This window comes from Rhyacophila brunnea, unplaced genomic scaffold, assembly GCF_057557595.1.
Source record: "Rhyacophila brunnea isolate RB1 unplaced genomic scaffold, BYU_Rbru_1.0 scaffold_14, whole genome shotgun sequence".
NCBI lineage: Eukaryota > Metazoa > Arthropoda > Insecta > Trichoptera > Rhyacophilidae > Rhyacophila > Rhyacophila brunnea.
The window spans coordinates 28,199,978-28,222,667 of record NW_028232796.1 but is presented as its reverse complement, the minus strand read 5'-3'; the positions used below and the strand labels follow the sequence as shown (position 1 = coordinate 28,222,667).

At 34.5% G+C, this 22,690-nt stretch overlaps 1 protein-coding gene across 1 annotated transcript; it reads left to right on the top strand.

The window, feature by feature from the left end:
- The first annotated feature begins 3,509 nt into the window (after nucleotides 1-3,509).
- On the top strand, nucleotides 3,510-5,980 carry LOC147075827 (uncharacterized). Its single transcript, XM_085942147.1, has 3 exons — nucleotides 3,510-3,901; nucleotides 4,787-4,881; nucleotides 5,766-5,980. The coding sequence occupies exons 1-3, from the start codon at nucleotides 3,565-3,567 to the stop codon at nucleotides 5,841-5,843; spliced, it is 510 nt and encodes a 169-aa protein (XP_085798273.1). The 5' UTR covers nucleotides 3,510-3,564; the 3' UTR covers nucleotides 5,844-5,980.
- Nucleotides 5,981-22,690: the final 16,710 nt, after the last annotated feature.

The window sequence follows — 22,690 nt, the reverse complement described above, 5'->3', positions numbered from 1 at the left end:
CGTATGTGCCCGCCACTATTCGACAGAGACATAATTTTCACGCTAGCCCAGTGTTGCCATATTTTCAAAGTGGAATTATAGTACCGAGCCTCCAAAATTATAGTATTTCGGCAAAAAATATAGTACGCGTTGAATGACGAATACTTTTCTGCATTTTCCAATAATTTCGCGTAAAGTAATTAACGTCACCTTTTTTTTAGACAAAAATTCAACTGTAAGGTGATTAACATCTCGTTTTTTTAGACAAAAAATGAAATGTAAGGTGATTAACGTCTCCTTTTTTTTAGACAAAAATTCAAATAGAAGGTGATTAACGTCTCGTTTTTTTGACAAAAGTTTAAAATTAGGTATTTAGTTCTCCCGAACAGCTTTAGCGCCATTTTTTATCTATTTTTCCGAATTTTCAAAATTATAGTATTTTGGGCGTACTATACTTGTTTTATATCGTACATAGTACGCGGGCCAAAATTATAGTACCAATACTATAATTATAGTACGGTTGGCATCACTGCGCTAGCCTGCCACACGCAGAAAACCCGAAGTGAACGAACGCCACGAACTGAGCCGATGAACGCCGAAGCACGTGACAGCAGTCACGTGCTCGTACCGTCCCGATTGCTTCGGCGATCATCGGCTTCGTTCGGGGTTTCGGCGTGTACAAGGAGTGATGTGCAAATAGCATTCCCCGCCTGGAACCGCGTTGTTGTCATTGTGATTGCGATTGCTGCCCCGTTCGGGTCGCGACAGTTAGCTAGGAGACATCTTTGTCTGACGAAACACGAATTAGGAGTTTTGATATTCCTTCTATATAGTTCTAAAATGAGTGGACCGAGTAAAAGACAACGAACCTATAATTTTAACACTGACTGGGAGGAATCATATTGTTACTTTAATGTGAAAAATAAATGCGTATGTTTGTTGTGTGGTAGTAGTATTGCAGTGCCGAAAAAACATAATGTGGAACGACACTTTCAGATAATTCATTCCACTTTTGATGACCTGAATTATCCACTTAAATCTGAAGTAAGAAAGAAAAAAATATGTCAACTAAAATCAATTCTAACTGCACAACAGACTGTTTTCACTAGACATGTGGAAAATTTTAAAAAGGCCACCATTGCTTCTTTCAAAAATGAAGAAACCTTTCATTGATGGTGAGTTGTTTAAAAAACTATTTTCGACTGGTGCCGATTGTTTGTTTGATGGATTTTCTAACAAACGTGAGATTGTCTCAGCAATACAAGACTTACAGTTGTCAAATAACACTGTCACAAGAAGAATACATGCCATTTCAACAGACATACAAACTCAGTTAACGACTGCCTTGGAAATATGTGACTGGTTCTCGCTACAATTTGACGAGTCAACAGATATATCAGACACCGCACAGTTAGCAGTTATGGTGAGAATGGTATTTAGTAACTTCACAGTAAAAGAGGATATGTTGCAAATATTACCTATTAAAGGACAGACAAGGGGTGAGGATATTTATAATACATTCAGAACATACGCCAAGTCAATAAATATGCCTTTGCACAAGCTGTCTGCGATAACCACCGATGGGGCACCAGCAATGGTAGGTAAAACAAAGGATTTATTGCCCTCTGCATGAAAGATGAATCATTTTCAAACTTTATGTCCTACAGTGGTAGGACATACAGTGGTATTATCCACCAGGAAGCTCTGTGTTGTAAAATATTGCCATTTGAACACGTTATGAAAATAGTTACAAAAATAATCAATCCTTTGCAACACCGACTTTTCAAGGCCCTGTTAGAAGATACTGAAGATAAAAAACATGATCTTATTCTGCATACTGAAGTACGTTGGCTCAGTAAAGGAAAGGTTCTTACAAGATTTGTGATTGATAATAATTGAAAAAATAAAAACATTTATAAACGATAAAAAGGAAAATTATGATGAACTAGCTGACTCTCGCTGGCTTTTCTCGCGGGATTTGGGATTTCTCACAGACATCATGGAAAAATTGAATTCTTTAAATTTGGAGTTGCAGGGGAAAGACAAAAACATAGCTGAAATGATAAGCTCTGTAAAGTCATTTAAAGCTAAATTGGATTTGTTGATATCACATCTGCAGATCAATTCTCTCGTGCATTTCCCACATATGAATAAACTGCTAGGTAACAATGAATTAAACGGGTCATTATTTATTAAGCATCTTCAAGTGTTAAAAAAACAATTTGAAGAGAGATTTTTGCAGTTTACAGATATCGAGCCAATTGTTTCCTTCTGTATCAATCCTTTTACCTACTTGCCAAATAAATGTAATGGAATTGGCCGCATGTATTGCAGATTTTGTTCAAGGTAAGACAGAAGAACAAGAGTTAGAAATTTTGGAGTTTAAGAATGATATTTTGCTTAAATCCTTAATATTAGAGGAATTTTGGAATACAGTGGACAGAGAAAAGTTCCCATTTTTGAAAAAAGTGGCATATAAAATTGAATCATTTTTCGGTTCGACATATTTATGCGAATCATTGTTTTCAAACATGAATTTAATAAAATCAAGATATTGATCTCGACTCACCGATGAGCATCTTTATAATTGTTTGCTAGCAGGATTATCGTCATACTCTCCTAATTATGAGGCACTGGCCAATGATATGCAATGCCAAAGATCACATTGACATATTGATATTCTATTTTTTTATAAAATGTTTTCTTTGTATTTGTGTTTTTTGTTTAACTTTGTTTACGTTTTGTAAATACATTTCTCTGTGTGTATGCAATTTGAATAATAGTTTTATTATTTTGAAACATTTTTGTTTATTATTTATTCATAAATTATGAATATAAGAAAATAAGTTATGGGAAAATGAGAAGTTATGGAAGGAGTTTGTCGATTAAAAATAGGTGTGCCCGCCACCCTACCGATATTTTAGAATGTGCTCTAGAGTACAAAAAGGTTGGGAGCCTCTGCTTTACTGCATAGTGTCACAAATTTGAGACATTTCAAACTATTTCGATATAGCCAATGCCATCTGTGTAAATTATCAAATAATATCCTTTTTCGATGCTTAGAAAACTGTTTTACCATAAGCATCCTACTTTACCGATTTTGTTTGGACATTTCAAGAAATAAAGCATTTCTGCATTTCTGCTTTGACAGCTGACAAATTCGTATGTACGCGAAAATCCGCATTTGTAAATAAATAAAAAAAAATATACAGAAGATTGAAATTTGTTGAATAAAAATATCTACACATCATATAAGGTGTGCACATTAGTTTTTTATAATTGTTTTCATTTGGTTTTGTATGTTGTAATACTGAAATGTAATGCCGGCGCTCCATTGGCACGCAAGTCAGACGATTTACAGTCTTCGGACTTTTTTTTCGCGTGGAGCACCCTAGGTCTGCGGACTTTTTAATCCGCAGACCAGGCTCGTTGGATTTCAAACATGTTTGATATTTTACTCGCCGAGCCGCTGAAATTCGTACGTTCACCACGCTTTACCGTCTATGATCTATGCCGACGGACGACAGCGCCATCATTATTTTACTGTCATTCAAAGTGTTCGGACATCTCACATCGATAACGACAATGGTAGATCTACGAGTGCATTCGAAAAGTTTCTTGGAAGATTTTATTAGTTGTTTTAAAGACAACCCATCATTGTGGAAGACGACCAGCCCACTATACAAGAATCGTGATGCCAAGTCCTTGGCGTATGCGGAACTTTTGGAGATTTTAATCAAGGTGGAGCCGCAGGCAAGGGTCGACGATGTTAAAAAGAAAATACAGACATTGAGGTCGGGTTACAGAAAGGAGAGAAATAAAGTAAGGACATCATATCGAAGCGGAGCCGGCACAGACGCAGTTTATCTACCCAAACTGTGGTACTATAAAAATTTGGAGTTCTTGAACGACCAAATGGAAGGTACGTAGGAATGCTTTAAAGCTATTTATTATACACGTGCAGATTATGAAATTGTCGTACCTAGCTCTGAAAGTGACATCGCATTAGATTAGCTACTATTAAGCAATTAAAACACACAGCTATGAATCATTTCTAGTCACAATAAAATTTCTTATTCTTTGCCGAGGTAGGTAATAAATAATAATAATATATAGGTACGAGGGAATGCTTTAAAGCTATTTATTATACACGTGCAGACTATGACATTGTCGTATCTCTGAAAGTGACATCGCATTAGATTAGCTACTATTAAGCAATTAAAACATACAGCTATGAATCATTTCTAGTCACAATAAAATTATTTATTCTTTGCTGAGGTAGGTAAGAAATAATAATATATAGGTACGATCATGGCGGTGGAAGCGCGGCTTATTGAGTCGTGGTCGGGTCCCAGGTTCAAATCCTGGGTCTGACAAGTACACATTGAATTTCAATTTGTGTATGAGTCAGAGTATGGACCTAATATGTTGAGCAAGTGGCTGACATCCATTTCTCGTAAAAACAAAATCTGTCAATACAAACCTCCACTCCGTGGAGGTCCATATTATGATCGGACATGGTCGAAAGAAGAAGAAAAGGAATGATCATAAAATCAAAAATCGCTCGAGTTAGGTTCCTTCGGAGACAATCAATAAATCGTCAATCATCAATCAAAATTAATGGTACAGTTTGGTTATGAGGAATACAGCGGAAAACACATTTTGAAAATACCCGATATACTGGATTACACCAATTATACCAATATCAATATTAACCGTATGAAGGAATGGGTACTTAGGGGAGAGATAATAAAAAACAAGTTTGAGTATTATGTTGTATTTTAACAATTTACATTTTGTTTTACAGAATCGAGCTCAATATCCAGCATGGTGGACGATTTGGAAAACATGTCTCCTGATGAGAGTTACTCCAACTCGTTAAACAACGAAGATTGTATTGAGGTAAAACATTTTAACTAAATTGTTACATTGGTTTAATTTATCTATTGCTTATCATACTTTCTTGCCATGTGACAGCCCCGGTAGTATTAAAATATTTTTCGAAATCTCCTCGCGCTTTCTTAGCATTGGCAGTCGAGTTCCGATTAGTCGTTGCTTCCAAAGGCGCTAAGGTGTCCTGTGACCTCAGTCCGAGCTCTATTAAACCTGTCTCAGGATTTTCCCTATCAAGGTCATGAGAAGGAGTATAAGTATGTGTTGATTTGCGACAAAGAAAGTTGTGCAGCACACAGCAAGTTAATACAACTGTATTGATATTTTCAATTTTCATGTTTATTGGAGCTTGAAAAATGCGGAATCTAGCAGCTAAAATGCCAAAAACATTTTCTATAATTCGCCTGGCTCTGCATGTCCGATAATTATATATTCTTTTACTGTGATTTAATTGCCTTTGTGAATACGGCTTTATGAAATCGTTACGTAATGCAAAGGCTTCATCGCCAATATAAACAAATGGCAGTGCATCAGAATTAGCAGTAGGTTTTTTTGGTGCAGGTATTTTTAATCTGCCTTCGTCTAAACGTTTGAAAAAATCAGATTTTCTCAGTACGCCTCCATCAGAAATACGTCCATTTGTTCCAACATCAACGTAAATAAATTCATAATTAGCATTTGCAATCGCCATCAAAACAATGCTGTGGAAATGTTTGTAATTATAAAAGTGGGAGCCGGCGCCTGCAGGTGGCACGATTGCAATGTGTTTCCCATCAACTGCGCCCAGGCAATTTGGAAATTGCCATTTACTATTAAATTCTTCTGCAATCGTCTCCATTTCTTCGTGCGTATCAGGGAACTGCAACAAAAAATAATCAACATTTTATTTACAGATAGAATATTCGCCTTCAACATCCACGTTGTCGACTACTCCAAGGTCGAATCTCAATAGACAAACTAAGCAAGACTGAAGATGAATTTGATGTTTTTGGCAAAATGATGGCCATGAAACTACGATCGATGTCACAGGGACAAAGATTGCTGGCCGAGAAGCTGATGCATGAAGTTGCCTTTATGGGACAAAGTGACAAAATAATGCCAGCAACTACTGTTCATACTCAACCAGTTTATCGTATATTAAGCAAAAATGTACAAAAGCCGGTGTAATAAATTAATGTTTTTTGTATGAATAAATATCTTGTAAAAATATTTGTTTTTTTGTTTGTTTTTATGCCTATAAACCTTAGCTTAAGCGATACAACAAATGGTAAGTATTTGAGCTATGTTAGCAAACCTATATTATTATGTGGCCTCATTTAGAAATCAAATTCCATGCTTGCTTTTAGAAGAATATGACTAGTATTACAATACATTCAACAGGAATAATTAAGCAGCTTGCTTACAGCCTATATGGAGAGTCCTGGCTAGGTACAGCATTCTAATGGTCTATTGAATATTTAGCATGTCAACGATGGCCTTATTTGTGACTATATATATACCTATCTCAAATGCATCTTGTCTGCCATTCTTATGATGTTGCCGTCTATGATTTATATAGGTAAAACAATCCACTAAACGTTCACTTTATAAGACCAACCAATGTCTACTTGTTAATGATATATTTGTAAATTTGCCCAACTTTATTAGATGACGTATAATATAATACACACCTTGAAATATTCTCCTTTCAAAACGTCAATGATGACTTGGCAAGTTTCGGGAATTATCTTGCCCAGAGTTTGTCTTCCAATCGCAGTTCTATAATGCAAGTCAGTGAATGTTCCGCCGGCAGCCAAAAATCGCAGGGTTGCACATAATCTATCATGAGGAGAAATAGCTTCCCTCATCATAGTATTTTTTTTTAATAAATGGGGAGACCAAATTATACAGTTCTGTGTATACATCCTCCGACATTCGCAAATAATTGCGGAAATCGCTCGGTTGCAAACGCAATTCTCGTATTAAATTTGTGTGGGATAATGTCGTTCGTTTCCTTATCCAATGTTTCACCCAGTATTTGTGTACCCTTTGCTTCGTTATTACATTATCTGCCACCCAATAACCCAAAAAACATAAAACGTCGGTATCATTTAACGCCATCACGATTTAACTGTCAGATATACGTATATTATCTATGCTGTCAAAGTCGACTGTTTTACTCGTCAAATTAATTATATACTCGTTTCGTTGAACGTCTGTTGGCCAGTAGCAGAACGTAGAAAAATCTGAAGACTTATTGTCGTCGGACTTTTGGCTCGCCAATGGAGCGCTGGCATAAGATTTCCAAATATCGTAAATCTGCGACACCACGCAGTAACACAAAATTTAATGAAATTTTCGAAAAATATTTTTTTTATTATTTTTCCTTCATTTACAAGGCATTTTGACACCAAGAAAAAATTAAAATTAAAAAAAAAAAATCGTGCAGTAAAGGGGTAAGAAAATCTAGCATTTTCTTCCTCCATCTGCCATATTTTTGTCAATGCAATCATAGATAAATAATAATATGACAGTTGGCGTTGGAAAATGGCAACACTGACCAGTGTTGCCAACCGTACTATAATTATAGTATTTGTACTATAATTTTCGTCTGCGTACTATGTACGATATAAAACAGGTATAGTACGCCCAAAATACTATAATTTTGAGAAATTGGAAAAAAAGTTGCCAATAGAAGAAAAACAACGCCAAAATAATCCGTAAGAAGTAAAAAAAATCCCCATGTATAAAAAAGGTGAAGTTAATTACCTAACACAGCGATTTCCAAACTGGAGGCGGGGAGTGTTGCAAAGGGAGGCTCGAAAAGTTAAACACAATTAATGTAGCCACAGGTTTGCAGTTTGCAAATGCATAGCTTATAAAACGACCGCTTGTTATAAACTACACAAAAAAACAGTCCTATAAAAGGTTGTTTGCAAACCTTTTTGCAAATATGGAGACTAACTAATTTTATAATCCCTGACTTCTATACTATTGTGCGCAATGGCTATCTCGTAAAAAATGAAATAAATGGGTCAAATTAATCATAATAAATGTCGAAATTTGAGGCAAATTTGTTTAGGAACGATAATTTTGTTGTTAAACTGGTCTATTTGGTTGAAATTTTAAAAAAAATTGAGTGAATAAATCAATCCAAGGATCACTAATACATTCACTGATTTAAAACGACAAAGTGAAGGCATTCATAAAAAAATTGGAGCTTAGGAAATCAAAATGACAAAAAAAAAATTCGCCATGTCTCCACTTTTAAATGATTTCTACGCCAGATATATTGAAGCAACCAAAAATCTATTTACTGAGTTCTTGGTTAGTTTACTAATGCACTTTTCACATTATTTTATTAAAGAGGGTCCGCTTCGGGATGTGGGTCCATGATAGAATCCATTTGTCAATGAACGAAGATGAATTTGGATTGACTACTATTGAAAATGATTGTGTTAATAAATAAGCACATTCGTCAAAAATTAATGTAATGTAAGTAGTAAAATCTTGTTTATTTTTTTTTCATTTTTGTATTCGTAAGTAGGTACATTGTTGACTATTTAAAAAGGTGTCTGTATTATTTAATGAATTAAGGGGGGGGGGGAGGCGGCTAGATTAGATTTTTTTAAAAGGGAGGCGTAGTAACATAAAGTTTGGAAACCACTGACTTAACATTTGAATTTTGTCTAAAAAAACGAGACGTTAATTACCCTTCATTGATATTTTGTCTAAAAAAACAAGACGTTAATTACCCTACGTTTAATTTTTAAAATGCAGCAAATTATTGGTCACTCAAAGCGTACTATATTTTTTTTCCAAAATACTATAATTTTGAAGGCACTACTATAATTCCACTTTCAAAATATGGCAACACTGACACTGACTTTATGTATCTATGATACTGATTGTCTATGTACGTCAAGTTGCCGCGGTGTGTACAATTATTCTGATATTCCCTTTTTCACAAAATTTGCAACTAATTTGTAAGTACGATGATTTCATTTTTATTTTTATATTGTGGGGCGCGTCTGTATTATATTATAATAGCAACCCAACAGTTATTATTTTGTCCTGAGGCCGAACGTTCTTACACTGAAAAGTTTTACTTAGCTGCCATTTTTGACAGCCGAGCAGCTGTTTTGTTGTGAAACTTTGAAGGTTAACTACGTACTATTTTTATTGTTATGTACATTCATAAAAATATCTATTATTTTAAGGAATGTTTTAAATATCCTCTTTTTATTGAATGGTCTTTATTTCAGTTATTAATATCAAGTTTCGATGAAAAAAAATATAGCCAAAATTAATGGAGTCTCTCATTTATGATGAAATAATCTGGTTGTCCTTCAAAATTTTGTACACAATATTTCGAAAATGACAGAATGACGTACACAGTACACGTTATAAAACAAGTCAATATAGAATGCTTTAAATCCATATGGTTTTTTTTTACATGTAATGTCGACCATGGTCATAGATTTAAAATTGAACAATGATAATAGGGTACCTACCTATACATATTTATAATAGTAAGTAGGCCATGGAGAAAAATGTTTTAAGGAAAGTTAGGTATGTACTGATTTTTTTAAAATTCATTAGTTACATTATAAGAAGCCAAGCAAGTCTGGCACTGTCAAATTTTGACATTGGCCATAATGATATTATATTACAGTACTCTCTCAGTAATCCGCCACCCCAAAAACCAGACAAATGTCCAATTAGTGAAAGTGGCGGATTATAGTACATACATACAAAATATAGTAAAAATTAAAACAGGTATTTCGTAAAAATAGTTTTTTTTGAGAAATTTGTACTAGCAAATTACGGTTTTATTTATAATCAAAATCAAGTATTTACTAAATTACTTATACATATTTATAAACTAAGCAACAGTAAATCACTTGACATAGTGAGCCAGATATTCATGAATGGCTTAGGATTCCTGGCTTTCCCTATGACCAAAAGCTTCAGTTTGTATGTCCCGGTTGCATTGGAGCACGGCATAATAATTGTGATGCGGTCCTTGGGCACTGTCTTCCCTGGTACATTACTTTCTTCGCGATGAACGTATGTTTTACGAAGGTGAATTTTCTAAAATAAACGCGTCTCATCTGCGTTGTCTACTTGTACGCGGCAGACTACTGAATTTGACAATCAAATATCGGCGAATTATAAAGCTTGATTTTTGCTTTCAACTAGTAAAAATAACGGCGGGTTATAGTAGTTGTCGGATTACTGAGAGTGTACTGTATATCAGTATTATACACACATTCTTCTTCTATCTTTTAAAAATACAGTGAAACCCCGATTTTACATTTTTAAATGGGGAAAAAAGAGGAAAATGAAAATGGCGGTTAATGAAAAAAAAATATATAAAAATCATACGAATTGGTTTGGAGTATATTTCTGGCAAGTTTATAATAATATTATAAATTGATTTGAAGGTTTCGTAGTGCTAGATACTCTGAAATTTAATATTCGTCACTTAGGTAGTAGATTTTACAAAATGCACCTAACAGTTTCGTCAACCAAAAACCAAAATCAGTGCAACATGGTTTTGAATATTTCGACACCTCATCGGAACTGCAAAATGGTAACTTTTCAGTAGAGCGATTTTAATATTGCGATTGACACCACAACGTTAATTTAAATTCTGGAATCGTAATTTTTTAGTTATGCCTATAAAATATTGATTGAATTTTTGTTTTTTTTTTCAAATATCATTTTCAAAAGGCAATTAAGTCAAAATACCTAAAAATGCAGTTCCGACCTTTTACGTAGGAGGTGTCGAATTTGGAACTACCTATGGCTTTATTTTAAACCATGTCTGATCCTCAAGATCATATGGACCTCCACAGGGTGAAGGTTGTATTGACAAATTTTTGTCTCAAATTACAACCTTCTTATTTTTTCGCTAAATGTCTGGTACCTTCACATTCACCTTAAATGAAATCTAGAAAATCTAGAAAAAGAAAATGCATTTGTCAGGGGAATTTAAGAATCTTGGTAATTCATCTGGATAATGAGCGATCTACTTGTACTCTGAACTCCACAGACTATTAGTAGTGAATGCAAACAATCATCATTTATGGCACTACAACCCTTCCACAAAAACTTCCTCCATCCGTGATGATCCAGCGCCGACATTCTCCAGTTGCTTCGACCAAGCATTTTTAAATCTCCAGTGGCACAGTCCAGCCATGTCAATTTCGGCCTTGCAGGTCTTCTCTTGCCATATATACCTTGCATACATAGCCCGCCTTGTCGGTATATCCTCCGGCATTCTATGCATGTGGCAGATCCAGCGCAGTCTGCATTTTCATATGCCACGTGATCTTTTCGCCCCCCCAGTGTGTACAGCTCCTCATACCTTGACTATGCAACCAGTACTAATTAATATTCACCTGTACCATTATTATGCTAGGCAAATTAAGGCTATACTTCAGCTGAGGCATGGTGTAAAAAGATCGTGATTATGCGACGCGCGGATTGTACAAATGACGCGTGCCAAACAAAACATTATTTTTCATAAAAATTCAACATGCGTCCATTTAATATTATGTTTCGTCACCGTTTTAGCAAAACCATCTATGTGCACTTTCTCAAATTGTGCAGGAGAAGGATAAAACTGAATAAAAAAATAATGTTACATGTAAACATTAAAATTATGAAGAATGCTTTATTATAATCAGAAAATGGTCTAAGATTATTATTTTGTTTACAAAAATCTTTTATTTTTAGTACAAAAATAATAAAAATACAGTTTGTGATGTCACATAAGTTGTTTTGACCGTTTTGTAAATACACATAGTTTAATTTATTCATCAAAATGTGAATAATAATAAATTCATGAAAAACTGTTACATAAATAATAGTTGAAATATACATAGTGCGTTAGTGATAAATTGCAATATCATTTTATTAATTATTAATGCAATAGTGAGATGATATTATATTTATAAGTTCGTTTACTTTCTATTAGCAGGTTTAAATGTTAGGTTATCGTAGAAATAGTGGTGATCTTTCTCTATTACACTTTTTAATTCCTGAAGATGTATGTATTTCGACTGCGATATTGGCAATGATTCATTATATATATTACAAAGGCAGTCAAACGGTTGCACTGATAAAGTTGAGTTTGTAAAAGATTGTTCCATCTGGTAGATACTGTAACATTTTAATATCTAATACAACAGGATCTCCGATTCGTTTTCCTGGTCTGATTGAACTTAATCCAGATTTAATCTTATCCATAATTCTTAAAAATTTAAAATCAATGACATTAATTTTATAAGGTTGTTTTGGTCTTGCTAGCCGCATACGTGCTATATAATCAGATGGTGAATATATTGGAGGCTTAAAATACTTTTCTTAGGTGGCATGTGCACTATCGGCCTCTATCATGGTGTGGCCTTTTTCCAGAAAAAGCTGTTGAATCTCGATGTTTTTTCTCTCTAAAGATATAACTTAGAGCAGTAGCGAATAATTTATTTCGGTTTTTATATCCACACCCATCCGATATTAGAATTATTTCATTGTATTGTCCTGCTTTCGATGAGATGAGACAAATTCATTAGAAGATACATTATGAAGAATGTATATGGTGAAATTGTGTAGTTGCAGCTTTTGTTTATAATACATTTGTGCCTGTGTTTTGGACATAGCAGCACACTTTGGAGATCCATTGTGATTACTAACCGTCCAGTAATACTCCTGGTACTCTCCTTCATTTCATTTTTGGTCTTCAAGCATCTTTTTTTTTTTTTAATAATGTGGCTATTGTATTTCATTTCTGAAACATTCTTCATTTTATAACTACAGCAGATGGCAGTGATGGCACACTGATCTTTACCTGGTTGGTGGATACTGATTTTTTGGTGGTAAATATACTGGAGTATATTCTGCTGCTTTATGACCATTTTCCAGAGACCATTTTTTATATTCATCATGCATTTGTATTTTGGATCGGAAACACGATTCCACATACACCCTGGAGGTATTTTCTCTGCAATAATGGCTGGGAACTTTGGAATTAGATCCAACCATAATGTAACATTTTTCCACAAATCTCTCCGTTTTGATTTTTGGTTGCACTACCAATTATTTATCTTCAGTCAGATTCTTATTACCTGTCATTGTTGCTTTCAATTGGTCACTGTCATTGAGACGTTTGTAGTTGTTTATCCAACTTTTAAATTAATTCTCGCCTATACCCTATTGACCATGTAGGCATCTTCCTGAAATTATTGAATATTTCCGGTCTCTCTTTTTGAGAAAGCATCTTTCAAACCGTCGTGCAAGACCATAATGCATAGCATATAACATATAAACAAACTATGTGTAGCCAAACTGTAAAAAAACATTACACTCTCGATATCAAAATACCATCTATATGTTACTATAATATACACATAGTTGTTTTTGTGAACCGTGGTTTTTGAACCTTACACATAGCTGTTTTTTATTTTTTGAAATAACTTCGGAGCGAGTTTACCCAACACATAGATCATTTTACTGGCCTATAGAGAAAAAAATAAGGAATGACTTGGTATTTAAAAGTCATTTTTGATAAAAGTGACACATAGATGGTTTTGCTAAAACGGTGACGGTTTATTGTTATATTACTAATAATTATTGTTATATTACTATAATATATTTATTGATATGTTTTCTTTTTCGAGTACATGGTAACGTTTTTTAGTCATCTTTACACAATATAAGAATATATTCCTCTGACACCATCACAAAACAAATTGACATGCTCACACCTCGACTACCGCTCTCCGATTGGCGACGAGTGCGAAATTTCGTCCCACCTATTGTTGAAAATTATTTGCCGTTTCACTTATGTATGCTCTTAAGTTGTACTCCGACTCCTTTTTTGCAATATTTTACTATAAGTAGTTCAATATAATATAATACCTGGTATGAGGCATCGCATTATAGCGAAGTGAGATTTTGACTTCATTGATTCCTACTCCATGATCGGCTATTATGACATGATTTCTACGAAGGGAAATTATTGTTTAGCATTTCAGAAAATTTGCAGCGTCATGCGGTGAGTTAGAGGATCTCTTCTAATTCAAGCTCTACTTAAGTAGTAACCTCGCACACTGAGGTTCTAAGTTCTTCCTTGGACACTCACAGCATACTTATAAGCTCAAAAGGGTTGTAGGTATCATGGGCATAGAGGGAAAGCACATGCTCACTGCATCACAGAACTTCTTTTGCATAGAAATTACACCAGTCTGCACACAATGAAATGATTTTTGTGATGATAGATATTTGTATCTTAGCCGTGTACTAAAGTTGTTTTTTACATTGTTTTACAGTCTTCTGGATACGACTATTATTTTGCCATCGATGCCAAGAATAGATGAGATAGCGGCGATGGAACCGGAAGCAGCGGGAAGTGACGACGATGAATACCCCCAATTCATTCCCAATTGGACTAACTATCTTTCAACCCTCGATCTGTCTACACAGAAAGACAGGCTCGCTACCCTTCAACATTGGCCTCCCGCCAAGTACCGCAAAACAGACTTACTGAAAGTGGTAGAGGCCGGATTTTACTTCTCTGGAATAGGTGATACAATCACATGCCACTACTGCGGACTGCCACTGAAGATGTGGGAGCGAAACACCAATACTGACACTGATCACAGGACCTTTAGCGAAGGATGTCCTATATTGACGGGAGCCACACGTATTATAAATATTCCTTTAGAGGCAATTGATACGCCTCCAGTATATTTGTCATTCAAAAAAAAAAAGACCAGACTGCAGTCCTTTGAAATGTGGAGTAAGATTGATAATTCTTTGGCGTCTAGTTTGGCTGAAGCGGGTTTCTTTAATGCAGGTCACGGCAAGATGATTTTTTGTTTCCAATGCGGCGTGGCGGAACATGTTTGTAATTTGAATGATGACGTATGGGAAATGCATATCAAGTTAAATGAATCGTGTCCGCATATCAGAAGGAATATAGATGAATTTAAAGTGGCACGTATTAAAACAAAACTGCAGGAATCCGATGTAAATGAAAATGTTTCACCACCCAATAAACAACCGTACAATGAAATTCCTAAAAAATCCTGTAAACATAATAATCCCATAATGAAGGCTCTATTACCGTGTGGTCATCAAATAAATATGTGTGTCAACTGCTCCGAACCTCTGAACATTTGTCCTATAAAGGATTGCCATGAGATTATAGATAGAACAATAGATATATTTTATTCTTGATTATGTGGAAATAGTCTCAGTGTGAGAGTTCAATTTTGATTCTGTCATCAAAAAAATCTATTTCCAAAAAATGTGTAATGTGTCAGAAGCATAAAGCAGTTTAGCTGTCTTGTGATAATTAATGGTGCTATAATATTTAAAAGTACTTTACAGAAACTAATACGTAATATTCTAAATTACTGTATGGAATAAATGGCAAATAATCTTGGATGAATCCTGGAAGTTTACACGTAATTCATTTTCTATGTTGAAAGTATGTTCCAGTATTTTAAACCAAACCAATCCAACCGAACGGTTGGATCTTGGATGGTTTGATAGAAATTTTGCGGGAACGCGATTTCTGACAACTAAACAGTGTTGCCAGTACTTAGTTTTCACCAGACATATCTTCCTATGATAATTAAAAAAATAATGGTATATATTTAAGTAAATCCATTGTATTGAAAAAAAACATATAAAGTAGGTAGATTGTTTTCCGTTTAATTTGACAAAACCTGCAGTTTAAACTCCACTACACTCAAATCAAACTCTGCGATGTTATGTGTATATGTAATTCAATGTTGATATCTAAAATATTACCTAATACGAACATCTCACAATGGTCTTATACATGCCGGAGAATGCTGTGTTTAAATACATCTTGATTTTTCTTAATCCTACACAATGTATTATAATTTTCGGTAAAGTAATGTGATGAGAAAATATAAAATAACGAAATATTGGTATTCAAATATTAGATCAACATTGTTTTTAGGCTATGTATATTTTTTGACAGCTGTCAGTTTGATAGATCGTCTTTAATCAGACGAGTCAGAGAGGTTTGAAGTATTGGGCCAAACCGTTCATAATAGTTTATGTTCACTCAATTTTACTGATAATAAAATTATGTATTGTGTTAAAAACCATTGACATGATTGATTCTTGTATGAAACTTTTTAAATTCGGTTACAAAGATACGATACACCACTTAAATTATCTATCACATTTATAATGCAATGTTTTTTTACTAATAATATTTTTATATGAAAAGTATTAGTATTGTATTCGACTTCGAGATGAGATTCTTACAGTCTTTATTAGGGATAAGACAACTTTTTATGAGAAGAGAAAAATAATACAGATGTTTCACAGAGTGACAGCTGATGATAATTCGGAAGTGTCCGAATTAAAGATTTTTTTAAATTCTGTAAAAAACATAATATTACCCACAATACGGTAATATGTATTTTTGTAAATAAAAATGTTAAACTAAACAAAACATATTATAAAGCTATAGGTGCCTACTTATTTAAATAAAATCAAAAAGATATAAAAACAAAAATAATGAATCTTTGGAATAGAAAAGACATGAGATAAGATTATCACCTTAGAATGAAATATTGTCTCGCCTAAGAATTCAATCTCACGGTGATTACTATCAGTTCTCACCTAAAAATCTCACGAACTATCACTTTTGAGACAAGTTCTCTTTACTGTGCCAAACCAGGTAATTTGTATAATATAATATTAAGTTATTGTAATTTGTTATCTGAGATTATTGCCAGACAAATATCGGCAATGTAATATTTAAATTGTGTCTCGATATTATCAATCTCATTTTCAGAAATGTTTCCCAAACTTACAACATGCTAGTACCCCTTCTGAGACGTGGATTTCACCGGCATACTCCACCCGTGACTTTTTTTAGATCTTCCAAGCCAATCGAAAACAATTCTTTCAGATGTAAAGGTTTTTTTTCTTGTGTCTATAAAATCCACATTCAATATCATTTTCAAAATTATTGAAGTATTTTTAGCGCACTATACATTCTTATATAGGCTTAAATTATGGTACGGCAAACAAAAAGGTTCATTGCGTAGCACAGTTTGGAAACCACTAATCAAGAAGAATGTGAAGAAATTGCGGTATTTAGTACAGAACGGTTTAAAAAGCTTCAGGCAGACGGACAGACATTTAACTGACGACTCCGACTCGCCCTACTATACAACCCTCCAACCAATTGATCATGATTGTATTAAAAAAAGTGGATTGGTAACCGAAGAAGCGCTGGAGGCTGCCAGGTGGGCGATGGCGCTTAATTCTTCCTGTTCTGTGCTTGTGCTACCACGTCCATATTTATTTTATTTTATTTGGGAAACCTCACAGTCGACATTGAAAGTACATATTACAACTTTTTACATAATATACAAGGACCAATAATGGGTTTCCACATTTATTATTACATTTTTATTAAACTAAAACAAAGTGAGATAGAAGAAACAACTTTAAAATAAGTATATAATATAAGGTATGTGTTTACGTGCGTGTGTATATATGGGTGAGAGTGCGTGGGAGTAGGCTTTGGTATTTATTGCGGTAGTGTGAAGTTAGTTTTTGTGAATGTGTCAAATGTTAGGTGTAAAATGTCTATCGCTGAAAAAATTATTGTACGTAGTCATTATTCTAACGAATACAGCATTACTAGCGTAGTTAGTGTTGTTTTTAGGTATATGGAATAATTTTTGAAAGCGCGTGCGTTTCTGGGGTACATTTAAACATATGCTGGACTGCACTATTTCGATCGAGTCAATGGCGTTATGTATGATTTGGTGTAGGAATTTAATGTCGTGGACAGTGCGTCGTGATTCCAGGGAGTTGATGTTGTAGTTATGTGTGCTGGTGGAATTATGTTGTGTTACTTGGGTTGGAGGTGATGATTTGTGATATCTTAGGTGCTTGATGAATCGTTTTTGTACTTTTTCAAGTCTGATTTTTTGTGATTTATAGGTGGGTGACCAAATAGTAGAAGCGAACTATAAGATATGTCAACGACAGACATACGTTAAGGCTATACTTCAGTTGAGGCATGGTCTAAAAAGATCGTGACTAGGCGATGCGTGGATTGTGCAAATGACGCGAGCCGAACGAAATATCATTTGTCATAAAAATTCAACATGCGTCCATTTAATGTTGTTATTGTTATATTAGTAATAATAATAGTATATTCATTGACATGTTTTCTTTTTCAAGTAAATGGGTAACGTTTTTTAGTAATTTTTACACGATTTAAGAATATATTCCTCCGACGCCATCACAAAACAAATTGACGTGCTTACGCCTCGACTGTCGGTCTCCGATTGGCGACGAGTGAAAAATTTCGTCCCACCTCCTGTTGAAAATTATTTGCCGTTTCACTTATGTATGCTCTTAATAATGTCTGATGGATGTTTAGTGAGGTCATCATTGCATGGGCAGGGATGATGAAGACGGTTACGTAGCTAGCGGGGGACGATATACTACCTCTTTGATGAATATATGTGGGGTTTCTGCCTCATAGATAGTTGGTACATACTATTATATCTTCTTCTTCTTCTTTGCCCATATCCGCCCCTTAACTGGAGCATATGGACACCACGCGGCGCCTCCAAGAATCCCTGTCGCTCGCCAGTCTTCTTGCTTCGTTCCAGGTCAAACCAGCATCCCGTAGCTCCGCCGTATACACTCTGTAGATTGTATTTAGCGGCCTTCCAGGACGCCGGAATCCGGTCGGCTTGAAGAACAGGCAAGCCAGGTTAAAGTTCTCTTCTGGCATCCGCAGCACGTGGCCGAGCCAGGTCCAACGTCGCCTCTTCACTTTCAGCGTGATGAGAGGCTGCTTGGTACGTTCTCTTATCTCCTCGTTGCTCCTAAAGTCATACCACCGCACACCCAGTATTCGTCGCAAACATCTGTTTTCAAAGCTCAGTATACGGTTGCTCTGAGCCTTCGTAAGGTGCCATGATTCGCTACCGTAAAGCAGCACCGTCAGAATGCAAGCGTCGAATAGGCGGCATTTGGTTTTGACCGAGTACAATCGTGAGTCCCAGACATTTCGCATCGAGTTGAATGTTGCTCCAGCCATTCCCATTCGGATAGCGAGCTCTTTCTGCAAAATGCCATCTCCCGTGATGTGTACCCCCAGGTACTTGAAGCTGTCGGCGCTCTCGATGCTCTGTCCATCGCTAATCAGAGGGAAATCTGGATCAGGACAGGTGCTATTGCACAAGACGTTGGTTTTCTTCGCGTTGATTTTCAAACCAACGCGAGAGGAGTTGTTATGCAACCTGTCGATTGTCTCTTGAATGCCCTCGATTGAGTTGTCGAATAGGACAGCATCATCGGTGTATTCCAGGTCGCATAGCTTCACCGTGGGGGTAACAGGTATGCCTCGGTCGGGTGGTATTGACTTCCGTAGTATGAAGTCAAAGAGAATGATAAAGAGAAACGGTGCAAGGACACAACCCTGTCTGACTCCGGTCGTGACCCCGAACCATTCCGTGACAGTGTCTCCAATTCTGACACAGCATTCGCTATTCGCTATTCATTATATCAGCGTTTCTTAACCTTGTTTGTAATCTTCATCACTCTTAAATTGTCCTCAAATTAATTTGCTCAATTTAATATATAAATATTTAGACATATGTTGTAACGAATTAATGTTGCGATTACACATAGATATATATATATATATAGTCAATCTGTAATATAATAAGTTATTGTTTGGACTGATTCTTTTTTGAAATCATATAACCTCAAAATGACAAGGGACTAACATTCACAATAACACAATATTGTAGAATTTGTAGAAAATACATCATCTATTTTGCATAGTTATCAAAATGAAACCTGGTTTTATTAACCTCATTTTTATATCAAGACACCCCATCGCAGGACCGACACGGTGTTGCTTGGTGCTGTCTATCGTGCGGTTTACATACTTGATGGCTGCATTGAAGTTTATTTATTTTTCATAAATTATTTAATCATTGAAGATGTCTTTGATTCTAAATTATAGCGCCTGTACACGCCCATCGATTTACTTGCACCAATGGTACTATTTAACAGGTCATGAAAATCAGTTAACAGAAATTCAGTAGCTCTGAACTTTTATACATGCATGCAATCTTGCAATTTGAACGATAATACATGTTTACACGTACATTTTTTTGTTATGGCAACGATAATATGTACTGTCAGCAGTAAATCCATGCACGTGTAAATGGGATATGAAGTGACTTTATGTATAATATTTTTAATAAGTGATTTTACATTTACTTTACCCCTATTATCATATTTGACTTCAAACTTAAAAATGCGATTGTAAATTATACATAACTGTTTTCAACATTCTGTAAATAGGGTTTCATTCTCATGCGTAGGGAGCGGATTTATATGCAACAAAAAACATGATTATATGCATACACATATGCACTATAACCAAAGAAATATGCAGTTAAAAATTTACATTTTTATGGAAAAAAATTGTGAATACCGAATCATAATCAAAAAATCGAATAACAAATTAATAATCTCAATCCATAATATAATACAATAACAAAAAATACAAATATTCAATATAAAGTTAATCAATTACAATTTTAAAAATAGTAGTAATAAATAGTTTACAAGTACAAATAATTGAATAAGAAATGCTATATAAACTATACACGACTTTAAAAAACAAAAACGACACACTTAACTAGGTAGGTACTATTCCTAAATACTACATATTTACTGTTTTTTTTCTCTGAAAAAAGTTTCAATATTGTGCTCTGGCATTAAATTATTCTACATAAATGCAAAAGCTGTAAAATATGCATTTATTTATGAAATATGCACTAATGTCTCAAATATGCTCTAACGTCTCAAATATGCATTTAAATGCACAATAAAATTTTATTTTTGGATTCTGCGTCTTTCAAAACGGATTTCTGTGCAACTCTCATACACCCTAACAAAACATGCACTAGTATATAAATCCGGGCCCTACTCATGAGATCGTTTATGATTGTTATGTACACAATAATTACATTTTATTACATATACAGGTAACCCTCGTTCATCGTGACCCTGGCTACTGCGAATTCGATAAATCATGATCGATTTTCAATAATATTTTTTGTCCCTCACTTATATAGATATGTATCAAATGCCAAAAGAATAAGGGAAACAGGTTTTTCCGGTTTATTGCAGAGTTGTATTACTTATATTTTATCTTAAGACGTTTATTTTGTTATTATTTTATTGAATTTATTAATGAAGTGTTTTCATATTACAAATTGTTTTGTTTTTCATATCCCCCGTTGATCGTGAAATATCGCTTATCACGACTATATCCAAAATGTATCCCCCGCGATCAACAGGGTTACCTGTACTCCATTCTTGTGAATACCTTTTCATACAAAGCAGTGACATTTTTAAACCCGGTTTCATGCCTAAATTTAGTTATGTGGATATGTAAAAACTGCTAATAGCTCATTTTTAGTAATATATCACTTGTACTCATTTAATCCTCAGTACCTGAATCATCCCATAATTTGTATTTTTGTAATGTATTGTGCCACATTGGTTAATCATTGTGATTCTATAATACTATTTTTCTAAACATAAGTATCCTAAGCTAGAGTCACCGAATTTCAATTATTTTCCCCCCATCAAATGCAGGGTAAAGATGTGTTTTTTTGTTGCCTACATTTTTGTTTTATAATGTTTAAATTGCTTTTTTATATTATATATTATACTGTTTTGAATAAATTAATATAATCAGTTTTAAACTGTGTTTTATTTGATAACACACATTATAAAAATTGGCTCAGCAAATATACAAGCATACAAAGGCGTTTTGTGTTATTAAAAACTTGAAAACCAAGCAATACCAAATACAATCTTTTCATCTCGTTAGGGATCTCATATTGAAAGAAATATATCGATATTCTATTGACACACCTAGTTGGGGTTGATCCTCTAGTGCAGTGGCGAAGGGTGGAAGTAGGCTGTTAAGAGCCGCCATAAATAGTGCACATTAAACTTTGTCAGTCATACGTATTTGTTTTCATTGAAATAAGACCATAATTTACAGATGGTGTTAGTTACTTTTTAAAATTCAATAAAGCCCTGCGAAAACAAAGCCATAATGGTTAATAGTTAAAAAATACTCGTCTATCTATAAAATATCTAAAAATATGCAATTAAATCACACATAACTTTGGATATTTTATAGATAGAATAATTTTTTAACTATTATAGTTTGGTTAGGTAGGGCTTAAGCAATTAAAAAAAAAAGGACCAAAAATATGTGTGTATTCTTAATCCAACGAAAATAAATAAGTATGAATGAAAAAGTGTGCACAATTTTGTCGTATCGACCAAAATATACCAACACTATTATAGTTTGGTTTAAGCAGGGCTTAATTGATTTTTAAAAACTAACCGACACCGTCTCTAAATTGTAGTATTAGTTCAATAAAAACAAATACGTATGACTAACAAAGTTTAATGTGTACTATTTATGGTGGATCTTAAGATCCTACCTCCACCCCTCGCTACTGCTCACTGTATGAAGGCCTCCCTTAACTCCTCCTTAACTTTTCTGTCATGTAGCATACTGATGAAAAATCATTTTAGTGCGATGATTGTTCACATACAAGCAGAAGCTTTAATTATTTAAACCATGGGTGGCCAACCTTTTCAGCAGCCGGGCCAGATTCTAAAAATGAGATTTCCTACCGGGGCCGCACAACAGATTTTTTTTATTATACAAAACAAAAAAGAAATATATATTACTTATATATTAATC